This window comes from Platichthys flesus, chromosome 10 (genome assembly GCF_949316205.1).
Source record: "Platichthys flesus chromosome 10, fPlaFle2.1, whole genome shotgun sequence".
Classification (NCBI taxonomy): Eukaryota; Metazoa; Chordata; class Actinopteri; order Pleuronectiformes; family Pleuronectidae; genus Platichthys; species Platichthys flesus.
This window is the reverse complement of record NC_084954.1, coordinates 7,917,000-7,934,226: the sequence shown is the minus strand read 5'-3', so window position 1 is coordinate 7,934,226 and position 17,227 is coordinate 7,917,000. Positions and strand designations below refer to the sequence as shown.

At 42.6% G+C, this 17,227-nt stretch overlaps 1 protein-coding gene across 1 annotated transcript; it reads left to right on the top strand.

The window, feature by feature from the left end:
- Nucleotides 1–452: 452 nt before the first annotated feature.
- keap1a (kelch-like ECH-associated protein 1a) lies at nt 453–16,260 on the top strand. Its single transcript, XM_062397423.1, has 12 exons — nt 453–599; nt 5,886–6,664; nt 7,758–7,957; nt 8,180–8,336; nt 8,687–8,779; nt 9,035–9,181; nt 9,830–9,936; nt 10,472–10,601; nt 11,402–11,598; nt 13,313–13,518; nt 14,180–14,356; nt 15,546–16,260. Exons 2-12 carry the CDS (start codon nt 6,452–6,454, stop codon nt 15,722–15,724), a joined length of 1,806 nt encoding a protein of 601 aa, XP_062253407.1. The 5' UTR covers nt 453–599; nt 5,886–6,451; the 3' UTR covers nt 15,725–16,260.
- Nucleotides 16,261–17,227: the final 967 nt, after the last annotated feature.

The window sequence follows — 17,227 nt, the reverse complement described above, 5'->3', positions numbered from 1 at the left end:
CAAGCAACGACATATAATCATAATTAATGTGTCTGAAAGTGAACAAAAGAAAGAAGTGTCACTTTTAACAAACCATAGTAAACCCAGTGGTGTTGCCTTTTGTAATTTTCCTCCATGGGTCAATAATCTCATTCACATGGGTTCATGTTAACAGCTGATATGTCACTAACTCTATTCTTCTAAATGATGTGTGTTATTATAAGATTTACTCTCACAAAGCGTCTTTGCAGGCTCTGGAGGGCAGGATGTAGAAGTGATCTATGGGCAGATGAATCACGGCTCGGATTCCCTCCACTGCTCTGTCGTCTTTTCCGCTGAGTAACAGTTACATAATCGATCCTGGCTCAGTTTCATTTTGAGGAATGCTGCCCCTGACTTGGAGCAGGTCTCTGAACATGCGTAACAGGGACGCACGGTCACGTTCCTCCTCCTCCGCCTCCTCCTCCTCCTCCTCCTCCTCCGAACATTGTGCCGCTTCCTCCCGCAGATCTGCGGCTGGTGACAGGACAGAGGTTGAGCGAACTGAGCGACTCTTCCGCAAACTGTGTCAAAGTGCGTCCGGAGGAAACGAGCCCGGTCGGAGGAGCCGAAGCTTCCAGGTGAGTTCCGCTGCAGCTGCTGCGCGTGAAAAGCTTTTTCAAAGTGTTTCACTGGTTCCGAGGACGCGCCCTAGTGCTAGAATCACTAACATTCAAACGCGTTCCCGTGAGTGTATCCGTGCGTGTGTGTGCGTGTGTGTTTGGCGAGGTTGTGTGTGATCTTGCAGCAGCACTCGTGACACTTATTAGAGCAAATCTACAGCAACAACACACACTTACAGTAAAACTAGTTCCTTTCGTCACCCATTCAGTGTATTTCCTCACTAGTACACACACACACACACACACAAAGTGGAATTGAAACTTTCTATCTGAGCGACAACTTGAGCTGTCTTGTGGTTCGGTTAAGTTTACGCTTAACCATGGATTAGACATAGCAGAGGTTAGGGTTAAGATATTTAAATCAAATATACTTTGTTTTCCCATGACAGCAGCTGCAGAACAGTACATTGCACAACAAACAACAACAAAAACAACAACAACAAAGGTATTGGTGGGTTAGGGGTCAGGATAAGGGACACTAGCACCTTTCAAAAGTTGTGAATCTGGTATCTATTGTCACATCGCTACTTATTCTTACTGATTGAAGTGTATATAATGTACCTAGCTACAGCCCATAGATGCCGAAACCCAGACAAGATGAGGGGAGGAGGAACGTCCGGGTCTGGTAAGAGTAAATAACAGGGTTATACGTTGAATTTGTAAATATGAAAAAATGGTTTGCGTCTGTGTCCTTACAAGGATAGTTGTACAACTGTGTGTGTTTCTGTGTTCGAATGATTCTTAATCACTGTCATGAAAACCAATCATGTCAATGAAGAAGGGTTGAAAAACATTCAGTCAAGTAATCGATAAGTCAACCGCCAGAAAATTCATCTGCAGCAATTGTAATGATTAATAATAATAATAATAATTAGTTGGCATAATATTTTCAGTTTATATTCAACATATTTAAAATATAAAATAAGTTCTGTATGTGTTTCACTGTAGATGTATTATGATCTTTTTTTTAAAGTTGGTTCCTACAAAATCTATCATTTAAAGACGTCTGTTTAGGCTCCAGGAGGGTTTGTAATTATAATAATAAGAATCACAATTCACCAAAGTCAAAGTGGCATCATTTGATTTTCTTATTTGTCCAACCAACAGTCATAAAGCCAGAGATATTTAGAGATTAAATAATAAGAAGAAACTAAGAAAATAAACAAATCCTGGAATTCTGGCTGTAGAAGCAGATTTTTATCTTCTGATTAAATTCCTTTGTGGTTTTATTATTTTAGTCTGTGAAACATCAAAGAGCATCACAGTTCAGCCTGAGGTGAAGTCAAACCATCTTTGTTTGTCTGAATAACCCTTAAAACCTACAGGATTAGTTAACTGCAGTTATAAGCAGCAAATTATCACATGTAATGCATCCGTCCATACGTCTGATCATTCCGTGTTTTAATATGAACGCACATACAGACTTTTTGTAACCGCAGATAAGGAGCTGATTTCTTAGCTTAGTGATGAATGGCACACTGTGTATTCAGTGTTTCTGATTGATATGGTGAAGTGTGTGGTTCAGAGGCCGAATTGAGCCGTTGCAGTCCTTCACTCTCAAGTGTTGGTGCAGTAGTGCAGAAGACAAAGTAGTGTGTGCAGCGCTCGGCTGGAGGTTTAACCCCCAGATGTCTTCAGAGGAAGCTTTTCTTAAATTCTTGAATACACGGATCCTCCAGTTTGACTTTTTTGTTGCTGCGGCGATTTTACGGTGCTCTTATCTTCTTCCAGGGAAAGTTATTTCAGAGCAAACAGAAAAAAGCACCTTTGTCATCGGGCACCTTTGACCCAGGCAGCTGGAAGGCAGGCTAGGAGAGGACAAGGCAGAGAAGGTTGTGTCACCGCTGGTAAAAAAGACACGTTGTCATTCCAGCGCGGCAGTTATGAACGGGATCAATTCAAAGGTTAAGCCAGGGTGTCTTCATTCCTCACCAGACCTCCTCTAATGTGTTATATGTGCAGCTGGCAGCTCTTAGGTCAGAGTCAGTGGACTGTCTCCCATCTGCTCACAGCACCAGTCTGTAAATGGTTAACTCCGCCTCCCTCTGCCTCAACTGGTTCTTCAATCAATTCTGCACCTAGCTGAGGCCTTATGTAAAGCAAACAGTGACTATGCATTTTCACAGACGGCAATATTCCAACCATCATCTGACAAAGACATTATTTCCATCACGTTTGCCTGAGTTGCTCGCACTGTAGTTACTGTAAGTGACATATTGCTACATGCTGTGCAAACTATGATGACTAATTGTAAAGAGGTTTTATTGTATTTGTACTGTGAATACTCCATTTATACTCCCCTTAACTTGTTACCGAGCATAGCATATGGTTATGGATCTGAATCAGTGGGTGGATGCAGGAGATTTGTGGTAATCAGTGTCTATCGTCTTGATGCCAAAATGATTGACTCACAATGATTCACTCTTTGTGTTTGAAAGCTTCTTTGGAGGAGGAGGAGGAGGAGGAGGAGGAGGAGGAGGAGGAGGAAATCCACAGATCTCGTATTTGAAGCATGGGCTGGGCCAATCGAGCCTCCTCCCCTCATTGAGATGTGAATCTGACAAGAGTAAACAGTAACCGCCACCTGCAGTGTTACCGGTCAGGACCTTGGTCAAACAGAGGTTTACGAAATCCCTTCTGGAAATCGAGAAACTGGTCCGAACTGGTGTCAGGGTGCTCTCACCGTGTTCCTGCAGACTTGAGCAATGCTTTATATAGTAGCCGAGCTCTGGACAGTGTGTTTACACAGTAATTCACCGTTAACCCCCTTAAAGCCTGATCCAGGAGCAGGCCAGGCTGATATATCCAAGCACAATGGGCCTTTATGGTGAACTGAGTAGTTCACTGTACTAATGTCTCTCACTTTCTGGTTTTACTCCCGCCTGGATATTTTTTCTCTCCTTCCTACGTCTTCCTCCAGCCAAAGAAAATGAAGAGTCCTTTCCCTCCTGTTATTCTCTCACTTGCTCCGTGTTGCCCTCGTAATCTCTCCCCTTCCGTCTCATACTTTTGGTCATATGACCGGCACGCAGGCTGGCTGACTGCAGGGTGAGAGGTGAGGGAACTCGAGGATGAACAGCTTTCATTGTGCAACCCTGCAAAGCTGCAGTCCTGCTGAGCAAAGCAGCAACTTCACTCGGTAAATTACATAAAATAACAGGGTGAAAACTGTATCCAAGGAATTCTGTTGTGACAGAAGAAACCAAAAATCTGAGCTTCTGCAGGATCCTTGTCCCATTCGTGCTGCTATCGATTTTAGGGCTTTCACATAAGGAAGCTGTGGCTAAGTGGCAGCGGCATAGCAGAAGTTTCCTCCTGCTCTAAGACTCATTTTCATTAGAGACAGTTACGCTTAGTGTCGAATTCATTGATCTCCTATTAAGTCAGAGGAAGATAAATATTATTATTAGCCTGCTCTGATGCGTCTGTGCTGACGACAGCCGCAACCCGAGACACAATGTTCCCTTCAGCCACATTCTATTTCAACCCAAACTTATTAGACACAAACTAATTCCTTTGTCATACAGGTTTGATAATGACATCTTTAGAAACACTGCAAATTTTTTTTGTTTTGTAAATATAAGTATTTTGTAAATATATATATATATTGGCCAATATATCAGTGACAATATTTGGCCTTGGTTAAAGGTCAATGTCACTGTGACCTCACAAAACAAGAGTTGGGCCACAACTCAAGAATTCACACGATGATAAAATTTGACACAAATGCCTAAAAGTGAAGATATTTTATATCCAAGAGGTCAAAGGTCAACCACCTCTGCTACATCCAAACACTTTTAGGGCCAATATGATATTATTACATCATTAGACAGCAACAGAAGATAGATTTGGATCTAATTTCACATTTTGTTCAGATACTGAGCACACAACTGCCAGAAGGGAGTTCTCCTCTTGACGTTACAAACAGGTTCCAGTAGGTTCAGAGAGAAGCTGCAGCATGACTACGACACAGTGTGGAGCGGTTTCAGTCCTAACATAGAAGTGGATGTCTGGTAGGGATCCATTCATACTTTGTGGTCTCTCTAATAGTGTGAATGTGTGTTCGGCTATTTGCAGAATCTCCGCCGCTCCTCAGTGACTCACACACCGAGTGTCAATGTTCACAGTCGACTATTAAACTTTTGAGAGGATGAAGCAGCACTTTCAGGTCCCTGTGATCTAACTTGAAAAACGGATTCCGGTTGAGCTGCGACAATTTGTCACATAATGGATCATTACTCACCCGTCAGCAGCTATTTTATAATCAACTGATCATTTTAGTCCTTTTAAAACAAAAGAGCAAGACGTCTCCGAGCTCCAGCTTCTCATGTGAGGGGATTCGATGTTTTTCTTTCTCATGTAAAACAGTTAATTCAATGGCAGGTTTTTAACTCTCACTTCACATTTAGACAATTGTAGAAAGGCAGATTTTATTTTTGCCAAGTGTACCTTCTATTCATTTTGTTAGTTTATAGATCATATAAATAAGTAGTGCATTAGAGCTGGTAGAGCGGGCCTGGGGCGCCTATGGATGCTACAGTCGTCTGCATCGACCGCAGGTTCGATTCCAGCTTGCTGCCCTTTGCTGCGTGTCAACGCTCTCTCTCTCCTGCTTTCATTCATAATCTGTGCTTTCAAATTCACCTCAGAAACTACACTGAGAGACGGAGCTTTCATTCCCTCGGCCAAGGAGGTTATGTTTAAGGCTTTTACCTGTGTCTGATTGTTGATTTTTTGGTTGGTTTATATGTTTGCAAGATTACGCAAAAACTGGTTTCCACCCAACTTACTGGAGGGATGCGTGTGAAGAATCCATTCAATTTGGGTGCAGATGCAGATTTAGGGACGGATTTAGGATTATTTTACTTTTTAAACTATGTTTTCTGAGGAATACCACTTCCTTTTGTCTTTTATACTATACTACAAAAATATAAATATAAAAGTAGACAGTTATGTGTAGGAATGCTCGGCCCTGATAGAGGTATGTGTTTTACTGAATGTCGTTCTAGTCATAAATTATTCAAATAAGAAAATAAGTCTTCAGGCGGAATCTGTGGCATAAAGCTGTTAAACAGAAAAACGTTTCTGTTTAAAGATACAGGGAAGTGAAACTCTTGAGTGTGTGAATCACATTTCGGCAGGAACACGAGGGAAACACGACCTCTTCACTTCATTAACTTCTTCTCAAACCAGCAAATGTCTCAACTTTCTTTACTTTCTCTTTTTCCTTCTCTGTCTTTGCAGGATAAGCATTAGACAGACGGAGTCCCCGCCAGGATACACGTGAGTGAGCTGACCTCTTCTCCTTCTCCTGTGGAAACACACTGCAGAGGACTCTCAGGAAAATCACCATGGACTTTCAAAAACCCGGAAACCGGTGAAAATGTGGACCAGAAGAAATGTGATCATCATGGTTTGACTGGTGCTTTGAGAACAAACGCTGTCCGTCATGGTGGAGCCAGGCTCTGTGGAAGAGGGAGCACCGTGTGGTTCAGCGTCAGCCTACAAGTGCCTTCATCCGCCATATTGGTGCAGAGAAACAAATGAACTCAACAAATTAAACGCAGCGACTGGATTTTCCCGTGGACTGCTCGCTCTGCCTGCCGGCTGCGGCTGGGATCACCAATGGATAAAACCATTACTCTGTTTGGACGCCTCATTTCCTGGGAAATGCCTACGCACTGAATAGAAAAGGATTTATTCTGTTGGAACACTCACCCAAATGGGATAAAAACTTGATACTGTGAAAGACTTTAAGAAAAGGTAAAAACTCTGCTAATTTTGGAGTACCCCTCTGGCTATTTCCCACGATGCATTGCCCCATAAGGAAGAAACGTGCTGCTCGCAACTCTGACTTCTCGGCCATCGTCATTCCCTCGATGTACGGGTCTGGCTACCTGGACTACACGGTGGAGACCCACGCTTCCAGGTCCATGAAGATCATGGACGAGTTCAGGCAGCACGAGCTGTTGTGTGACCTGGTGCTTCACGTCACGTACAAGGACAAAACCGTGGACTTCAAGGTTAACACACAAAACATCCACTTTCCTTTTAGTTGAGTTTCAATGTAGTAGAACTGCATGCAGGCCGAAAACTAATTAAATGTAGGTGCAATATGGGATAAGATGAAATTTGGGAATATGATGAATGGGGAGGTGCACAAGTCGTCAGCAAAATTATTAGCTTGCTGGCACCAGAAATATTGGTCAGTTAAATAACTTATTATTATTATTATTGACATTGTTATTAACAAAATGAAGTGTGTAAACAACTCCACACATCCAACGAACCTCAGTTTCTTCACATCTTATCAACCTTAATAGTAGTATATTTAATAGTAACAGTAATAGTATAGTATATATAAATACATAAGTAATTTAAATACATAATTAACATAAACATAATCTACTGTATCTCTCTATATTTGATCCTTCACCAACAGAAACAAACCTCAATAACGTCCTTTATATTCTCTCCCAGGCGATGTTATTGTTTAGCCCAGACTCAGAAGTTATTCACTTTCTCAACAAACAAAGCCAATTAATTACTAACATGTTATCAATCTACCATGTTAGTTAATTGTTGTATCTATTATGTAATGCAACTGCTCACCACTGGGGCTGCAGACAGCAGCTCCCTTCTCGCTGTCGCACAAATGGCATCTCCAAACAACAAGCGTGGTTTGGCAGTATTCTAATACAGAAACTGAGGGTAATGTTTCATGTCGGCTGTAAAACAATAAATGACTCATAAGTCATAACCACTCGACTGGAATGATGCGTCACCACATTCCGCGCAGGTATGTGGCCGTTGACCTGCGGTTAAAGATGGCTGCTGTTTCGGTCGCAGTCAAACACTGGAGAAAATAGAGAAGTAAAAATTTGTATTTGTAAAAAAAAGGAAAAAGCTGAAAAATCGAATGAACGCGGGATAGATAATTATGACATATAAACAGCTATATATATTATATATATTTGTATATCATCATTTAGAATTATTTTACTCACAATATTTCTCTTTTTTTATAATTTTGACTTGATAACATTGTGACAAACAAACACACAAAGCGAATTCTTCATTTCTATAGTAAAAAACAAATCCTCTTTTGTTTTCCAGGTGCACAGGTTGGTGCTGGCCTCATGTAGCCCCTACTTCCGAGCCATGTTCACCAGCTGCTTCAAAGAGCGGCACGCCTCGGAGATCACCTTGCGTGATGTCTGCCCCCAGGTGGTGGGAAGGCTCATCGACTTTGCCTACACCGCCCACATCACAGTGGGAGAGAAATGTGTGTTGCATGTTCTGTTGGCTGCGATGAGGTAAACATGCACAACACAGTAGCACGTTGTGTCGGGAAGATAATCCAGTGTCATTGAAAACAGCTGTAACCAGAAAACACACGCAGACAAACTCTGATTTCTGATCTGCTTCTCTGTTCATCTTTCAGAATTTACCAGTTAAATTATTATTTTAATAAAACAGGTAAATGATATAGGCAATAATGATTTTTATGTCCCTGTGTGTTCTCTTTTTCGTACAAGGTATCAGATCGATGACGTGGCCAAGGCCTGCTGTGATTTCCTCACCAAGCATCTGGAGCCGGCGAATGTCATCGGCATCGCTCGCTTTGCCGAAGAGATCGGCTGCACGGAGCTGCACCAAAGAAGCCGAGAGTACATCAACACACACTTCAACGAGGTGAAGGGCACATAAAAGGAACATCATGACGTCTTGAAGAAGACTTTAAACTATAAGTTGAGAGCATAAATACTTCAGGAAAGTGTTTACTGACGTTAGAAATCAAGTTAGAGGTACCTTCTATCCCATAGCCAGTGGAGTCGCCCTCTGCTGGTTATTTAAGAGAGCACAGGTCCCAGGCCCAAAGAGCACATGTGACTTCACAACCCCTCCAAGAGTAAGACGTTTTTCAGGAGTAAAGTTGTTTTGGTTAGATTAACCAGTACCTCTATCTTGTCCTGCACTAGATGATGTATATTTTCGTCCGTGTGTATTATCACATTATTCTCTCTCGTGTCCCTGTGCTGCAGGTGACTAAAGTGGACGAGTTCTTCAGCCTGTCTCACTGCCAACTGCTGGAGCTCATCAGCCAGGACAGCCTCAAGGTGCTCTGTGAGTCCGAGGTGAGTGGCATTAAAACAACGAATTCAAACTTAGCTTACAGGCACAGGCATCATGTTCGCATTGCTTGCAGGATTGTATTAATAAAACGCAATATGAACAGTGTTGTATTTTGTAAGATAACTCCACTGTGTGTCCTGGTGTGACCAACTCCTAAACCTTCTATCAAGATCTACGGAAAACTATGAATCTTTGAGAAATACATGTTTTATGAAGACACCCACATGTTGTTTGGTTTCTGAATACGTCCACGTCAGGTGTACAAGGCCTGTACGGATTGGGTCGGCTGGGACATGGAGAGCAGAGCACAGTACCTACACGCCCTCCTGAACGCTGTTCATATCTACGCTCTGCCGCCAAAGTTCCTGAAGAACCAGCTCCTGTCCTGCCCCATCCTCAGTAAGGTAAACCTCAGCCTCGCAGTGAATTTAACATCAGTGGAAAAGCAAGGGCAGAAAAGATTAATATATTTAAACTCAAAAAGTAAATTTCTTTAAATTCTCACCACAAATGCATCTTCGGGTTGAACAGTAATGCAGGTTGATATGTTTTAAGAACTCCTGTATTTCAAATAACAACCTTCTCCCAGGTTTTCTGGAGGTAATGTTAAAGTGATCATGTGTTTACATCCAACTCCGCCTTTATCATCACTGGCACTATCACCAATCTCTGCAACTTAAAACCGCACGTAACTCTTTTACTGTATATATTGTTGTCTTTTATATTGTTGTTTATATTGTTCGATATTGTTGTTTTTATACTGTTGTTTGTAAAGTGCACCAACCACACCAAGGCAATTTCCTGTATGTGCAAATATACATGGCAATAAAAAGAATTCTGATTCTGATTCTGAAAACAAAAATCTAGAATTGTTTTATCTTACTATTCCCCGTAATAAAAAGAGAGTAGAAAACTCATTTTCTTAATGATTCAAGAAGGAAACCGAACAAACCAGCTTTCCCGATTGTTGAAACAATATTTTACTATAAATAATTTCTCATTCCTAAACTCTATTAAAGGTTTTTCTTTTCTCTCTTTTATTTTAACCCCAGGCCAACTCCTGTAAGGACCTGCTCTCTAAAATCTTCCAGGATATGACTCTGAGGAAGCTGCCGCCGGCTCCAAACCGTGGAACTCAACTCATCTACGTGGCCGGCGGGTAGTTAATTCATTTCCTCCTCAGTTTCTCTAGTGCACAGAACTTCCACTGTAACACACTGTGTAGGTTATATTCAATATTATGGGACCCATTTCTGAGCCACCTCATGGATCTAGTAAGTGTCTCAGTCTGCCACCTAGTGGCTAAGACATGTTCTCCATTTATGTGCAGAGTTATTCTGCTTGTTGACCTATGTTGCCACTCTTCTAATTGTTTAAAGTTTGTTTTGATTCTACATCGATATCACGACATTTTAAACACAACTCCTCAAACTCATCATTGTCTGTAAAAATATCCATTTCGTTGCCTCCAATAAGACAGATAAATGGATTTATTGCATTAACTACTCTGTCATAGAACATTTCATACATGTGTTAAAGTCATTGTCCCTGACTTGTTAGAAAATACTTTTAAAAGCACGAGATGATCCCATTTGAGTTCTCCATCATGTGGTTTTTACCCAGTAGCTCGTCTTTTTTACGCTGGACGTGCATCTGCTGAACTACCCGCTCTTTACTTCTTCCTCTCTGCTCAGATACCAGGAGCATTCCTTGGCGTCCATGGAGGCGTATGATCCCAGGAGGAACGTGTGGCTCAGACTGGCTGAGATGGGAACGCCGTGCAGCGGCCTGGGAGCGTGCGCGCTGTTCGGACTCCTCTACACTGTAGGTTACACCACCAGGGAAATGTTGTCACAGAGAGTTTGAATCTCTGCAACACATTAATAAATGACCCAATACATGATCTGCTATAGGGGGTATAGGTGCTATAGGTCTTTAAGATTGGGACATTTTCTAACATTTATTCTCTAACAAAGATGATCTAAACTAGATCGACACACCCACAGACTGATTAACTGGCGATTGTCCAAATCCTATCATGTATCTCTTCTTCCGGCTTGATCTATTTGAAAAACAGTTTAACATGGCATATCAGTTCAGTGGAGAAGGAGCCGCTTCCAAGAACTGACTGCCGTGGCTCGGCAACACACAATCTGATATTTATCAAAGCAAAGTTACTAGTCAACAGTCGATACTACAACAAATTTGTATCAGAAGAATCAGAAGAATCGAGCCATGTCTGTTTCGCGTGGGTCGGTACGATATCACCAATCTGTTCATCAAGAGAATTATAGATCTTATCATCATCATCAACTACTTCTGCAACTTGAATTATGAGCACTTGAATATTGACTAGTGATTACAACCTTGTTTTATATCTAAAATAAAGTTTAAAAAGTGTCTCAATTTAGCTGTGCCTTAAAAAGATTGTTTGGGAAGATCTGCATTAATATGGTGACATCTGAAAGTGGGAAACCCCTCATTTAGGCAGTGGTTTAGTTCTGCGCCATCCGTGTACATCTCATATTTAATACTTCAAGGATCTATTTTCTCACTCGACCCCTCGCTCTTGAAGGACTGAGAATCCACATCATACATTTCCATCCCTCGTTTCATCTGTCCAGGTCGGTGGCAAAAACCTGTCGCTTCAGAACAACACCGAGTCCAGCGCCCTGTGCTGCTACAACCCGATGACCAACCAGTGGAGCCAGCGCGCCTCCCTGAACATCCCCAGGAACAGGGTGGGCGTGGGCGTGGTGGACGGCTGCATCTACGCCGTCGGAGGTTCCCAGGGCTCGACGCATCACAACTCAGTGGAGAGGTGAGAAGTCTCCACTGTGTTTCACTCTGCTTGTGTGTGTGTGTGTGTGTGTGTGTGCGCGTGCGTGATGATTTATTTAATTTAACAAGGCACTCGAGAAGTAATTTGATTTTAATGACATCTTATTTACCAGGGTGATCGTAATGAACAGGGATTTTCCTCCCCCGTGCGCACACACACGTTCTCAGATTAAGCGCAGTCACCTCGGTGTGTAAGTATGGATAATGGCATGAGGGCGATGGGCTGAATAGCTGCCGTTCAAGCTGAAGAGCCGCGGAGAAGTTCTCAGGTATCTCTCCCTTAGTCTAATTAGTCGACAGCGCAGCCTCTTTGAAAAACATGTCGAGACACACTTTCCCAGGAATGTAGGATCTGCCCGGGGAATGCTTTACATTTCGTAGTTTCCACCACCGAAGCAGGGAGGCGCCCTGATGCTGTTATAAATCAGGTTTAATCATTTAATAAGAACAAACTGTCAGGTCTGAGAACGACTCGACGTGTTTCTCTTTGATACCATTATCTCTCTTTGTCATATCTAAAGAGCTGCGCTTCAAATGTGACCGTTTTTTATTGGGGGGGGGGGGGGGGGGGGTATAGATTTTGAAAAGATCAGAGTCACAATAAGAATTATTAGAAGTCATCAGACGACGCTTAAAAGGTTTCACATGAGACGCCGCGAAAACACAGTGAAAGCCAATAAAGCTGCCGAAATGAGAATTCAATGGGAAGCACGTCAAAAGAGAGATTAGAGTATTTATAGCAACAGTTTCCGCCACAAAGGGCTCAGGTCCTCTCTAGTGAATGTGAGCAACATGCAGGAGATTCAACAGGGGGGGGGGGGGGGGAGACACCGTTGTGCCGCTAGCATAAAGCCCCTAGTTACAGATGCATGTGCAGGAACTCCAGGGTTCAGAGCGCAGGGCCGGAGTCTGCACGGTGACCCGAGAAATGACTTGGATTTAGTGGTTTTCTCAAGGGCACCTCCACCGGTGAATATATATCAGATCACCCTCGTGTCATTTGTTTACAGCCGGACTGTAAACCAACGACTGAGCCAATGACCTCTCAATCATTAACCAGCAGGAGAATATGCATCATGACTGGGCTGTTTGCCTTTGTTGTTGTAGCCAGTGTTGTTTTCCTCTGCAGACATTCTGCTATTAAAGGGATAGTGCGACAGTTTGGGGGATTTGTTTATTTGCTTTTACGAGCCTGTTCATAAAAGGAGTTTTTATTTCATTCAGTGTGTTATAGGGATTTTAAAAGTATTTAAAAGTTTAGCAAATTTAAAAAGCTCCTGTTCCCAACAGAAAACACAATTATTCTGTATTTTGTGTGTTTGATTTACATTACTTTGTTCTTTTTGGTATGTTTGGACTGGACATTCGGAAAGTTTGTGGACACCGAGTGAAACTTGACTTGTCTGCTGATGTCCTGCAGACGTTCTCATCTCCGTCTGCTCGTGTTGGTGTTAATTCCTCTTCAGCCTCTAATAAAGCTTGTCAACAGTGGACAAACATGGCTGCCAGCTTAACCTAATCCACTTAAAGTTGACTGGCTCACGTAGACTGAGACTGTTGCTGCTCGCGGCCGCTCCACCTCCGGATCATTTCAAGTTCTGCTTCTGATCAATTAACAGAAATGACTCATTTGTGGTGTAACCGTCAACAGCTTACGGCCACGCTGACCCTTACGTCTGCTGTTTGCATTGCAGGTGGGATCCAGAGTCTAACCGCTGGTCCTTGGTGTGCCCGATGTCGGTGGCTCGTCTTGGGGCCGGCGTGGAGGCGTGCGGGGGGGCTCTGTACGTGGTGGGGGGGTACAATGGACAGAACCGGTGGGACACGGCGGAAAAATATCAGCCGGAGACCAACACCTGGCAGCAGCTGGCTCCAATGAGCACCATCCGCAGCGGACTAGGTGAGGACGTCTGAGATTCGGACGAAACACAATGACGACATTTATAGTTTTAGTTGTGTGCTCTGGTCTTTTAAAGGAACATTTTTGAGAAGAATTATTATTCACGTTCTGGGAGAAAATTAGTTGATGCCACTTGCATATCTGTGTGTTCAATGTAAATCCACAGCCAGCAGCTAATTAGCTTAGTTTAGTGTAAGTAGTGGAAACAGTGGGGAAACTAGCTCAGATCCTTTTCCAATTTGACAACGGATCTGAGGCACCACCACCTCTAAAAGTCACAAACTATATATTCTTCATTTCATTCTTGGACTCTCCACTTTCAAAAGAGTCCCCCTGCATAACCGCAACTTGTCCATTTTGATTTTGCACCGATTAAAATACACAATTTTCACAAATTAGATTTTACATGTTCAATATTGACCTTGGTGCTGGCGTGCGGATGGTGTTACCCTCAGGTGGAGCCAAGTCAGCTCTCCACCCAGATCCAGCTTTTATACCGTGCTCCAGGTTCCAGCTCCATATTTACTGAACAAATATAAGGGTGGTTTCAAACTTCCCATCTAACTCGCTGCATAAAAGCAAATAACCTCTCTCCCAAAATGTCGAAACCATCTCTGAACATCTCCTCTGTGTGTGTGTGTGTTGGTGTGTGTGTCTGCAGGGTTGGTGTGTGTGAACTCTTACCTGTACGCTATAGGAGGGTACGATGGGAGGAGCCAGCTCTCCTCCGTGGAGCGCTACAACATAGCCAGGAATGTCTGGGAGCCCCGGGCGTCCATGCAGTTCGGCCGCAGTGCACACGGAGCGACGGTCCACCACAGATGCATCTTTGTCCTCGGTCAGTGACGTCACTCGGTAGAACGGTGGTGGAGCACTTACTTCCGCCGAGGTGGCATGACATTGCACAAACTCACAGATATCAGTTCCCTCAATGTGCCTGGTGTTTTTCATGAAGATCTACCAATTATTTCCTGGTGAATCCAAAAAGAAATCCTGGCTCCACCTCAAACATTTAAAGTTTCGTGGAAATCTGTGCAGCAGTCTTTGAGGAATTTTCTTTTTTTCAATTAAATATTTAAAAGAGAAACATTTTGTAGTGTCTCTCCGAATACATTATTTTATTGTACTTTATTATTCTTGTGATTTTATACAGAATGATTTCCTCTTTCTCCCTAATTAGTGTGTTTTTTGATGATGCTTGGATCGATACTCAGTCTAGTCGGTTACAGGTGTTATCACTAACTAGCATAGGGACAGTTTCAGGTCTTCTATTTTAAATTTTGATATTCTATTTTATTCTATTTTATTCTATTTCTATTTTATTTTTTAGGTTGTAATTACTTGAGCATTGCTAGAAGAGAGCCTGCGACTCAAGCATTTCACTGCCAGCGCCTGCTTAATGTTATTGTTGTGCATTTGATAATAAAAATCTTGAATCGTGAATCTTGAGGTATTCAGGCCCATTCAAACTTCTCATGAGTCACTCAGGAGCTCTGAGAGAAACGCTTTGCTCTTATCGGAGCTCATAGAATGACGGTTTTCATTGATATAGTTTAATTTCTATATTTCTGTGGGATGTGTGTGCAGCCACAACTGCTGACGCTTGTTTCATGTTGTTTATGTCCTTACTAGAAAATGTATCAACAGACTTAAAAACTTGCACTTGTGTTGTTCATGGAAAGAAAATAATAATTTAGATTCATTTAGAGAGTTCAGGAGATCATTGGTTTTATTTATTTTATTCCCAATGTGGCTCAGGGACTGTGTTTCTTAACTAATTAGCGGAAATAATTTGTTGTGGCAGAAAGATGAGGAAATGATAATAAAACCAAATCACTAAATTAAATCAATGGAAAATGATCTCTTTAAAAAATTGCCTTTCTATAAAACGAGAGATAAATTGCTTAAAGACAAAATAATTCCATTTAATAACGAGTCGACGCTGCTGTTGAACTGTCCCTTAATTGCTTTATCACCAGCCTCATTAAACAATGTGTGTGCGTGTGTGTGTGTGTGTTTCCATTCAGGAGGCTTTAACCAGCACGGCTTCCTGTCCAGCGTTGAGTGTTACTGTCCAGACAGAAATGAATGGACGTGCGTCACCAACATGCCGGTTGGACGCAGCGGCATGGGCATCGCCGTTACCATGGAGCCGTGCCCTGGCAGCCTGCCAGAACAAGACGAGGACGAGGACACGGCCACGTAGGACACCGAGGTCTACGTCCACTAGGGCTCCAAGCGTCCTAGAGAAAAGGAAAAAGCTTCTTTACCTCCTGTAACTCTGGCCTCACAGGGCCCCTCGTGCCGCACCGTGATGCCCTGCCGGGTAAAGAGGGGGAGCAACCATAAACAGATAATATGTCCACATCTGTTAAAAGCTGAGCATGACAGGGGTCCTGCGGTTATAAGGTGCTACAGATGTACAACTTCAAAACAATAATGCTATTTATTTAAATATTGTCCCTTCACTGTTTTAGAATCTCTTACCTTGTAAATTTGCAAAGTGAACTTCAGGGTCCAAATTTCTAATTCTGTGTCTGTCTGTGTCGAAACGAGGACTCAACTCACATGTTTATGTTTATGTTGTGCCAAAAGTAGGGTTCCCCCCCCCTTCCCCCCCTCCTCAAAACTGCCATTTGTAAACATTTGTCAAATTAGTTTTTTCCATGTGTTAGATTTTACTGTGTGTCTCTGTGTGTAAATTAAATCAAAGGTGTGAATGATAAATATCTTATTTCTGCACCATTTGTTCGGCCTTGTAATTTTCACTTTTAGCTCCACCAAGGTTGTAAACACCTGTTTGTTTGTTTGTTTGTTTGTTTGTTGTTGTAAAAGCAAAATTAAACAAAAACAACGAAACGGAAGGATGTGAAATTGGTTCAGGGAAGAAGTCACTAAATTCCGGTGCAGGGGTCGGATCCTGAGATGTGTATTTATTTACCACTTTCCTTAACATTGGGCGTTTTTGACTTTTTCACTGACTTCACAGGAAATATTTTATGGATCTTCATGAGAGACATCTGGCACATTAACGGGACTGATACGAATAAGTGTCTGAAATTTGGTGCCGCTGGATCTCAGGAGGTTTGTGCTCTGCTTAGTGGCGTTGTTGTGTAAAATGCCCCGATGTTAGTGGAGACAAACGTGTTTTACTGACCTCTTGTGATCCCTGTTGTCAGGATGCAGCCACACACTGTGTAACAGCACGTGCACGACCACTAGATGGTGGAAGAAGTCCAAAAACAACTGCACGCTGCAACCAAAACAGTTTTCTCAGTTTTTTTTTTTTTTTTGTGTGGTTGTTTTCCATGTCAAAGATCTCCAGTGACAGTGACAGAGTAAAAAAAATAACAAAGCAAGAGAACAAGGGCTCCTGCATCTGTTTGCATGATGACAAACCAGGACCCATTCCCAGAGTGAACAAGACATACAGTTGTGCACACTGTGATCGGTGATGTCCCGTTTGGATCATGATTATCTGTCCGTGGTCTGTGGCTCAGTGAGGATGATTTGAAGCATCACGAGCTCTCACAGCAACCTTTCCCTCTGCAGTCCCTAAGGACGAGCCAGGCTGCCCGAGTCACTCAAGCGTTAGTCATCAACTGCAGACGTCACTTGTGTGTTTACTTATATCTCTCTATCTTTCTCTCTCTCTCTCTCTTCTGTTCTCCATCTCCTCCATGGCTTCACCTGCAATTATCACAGCAGG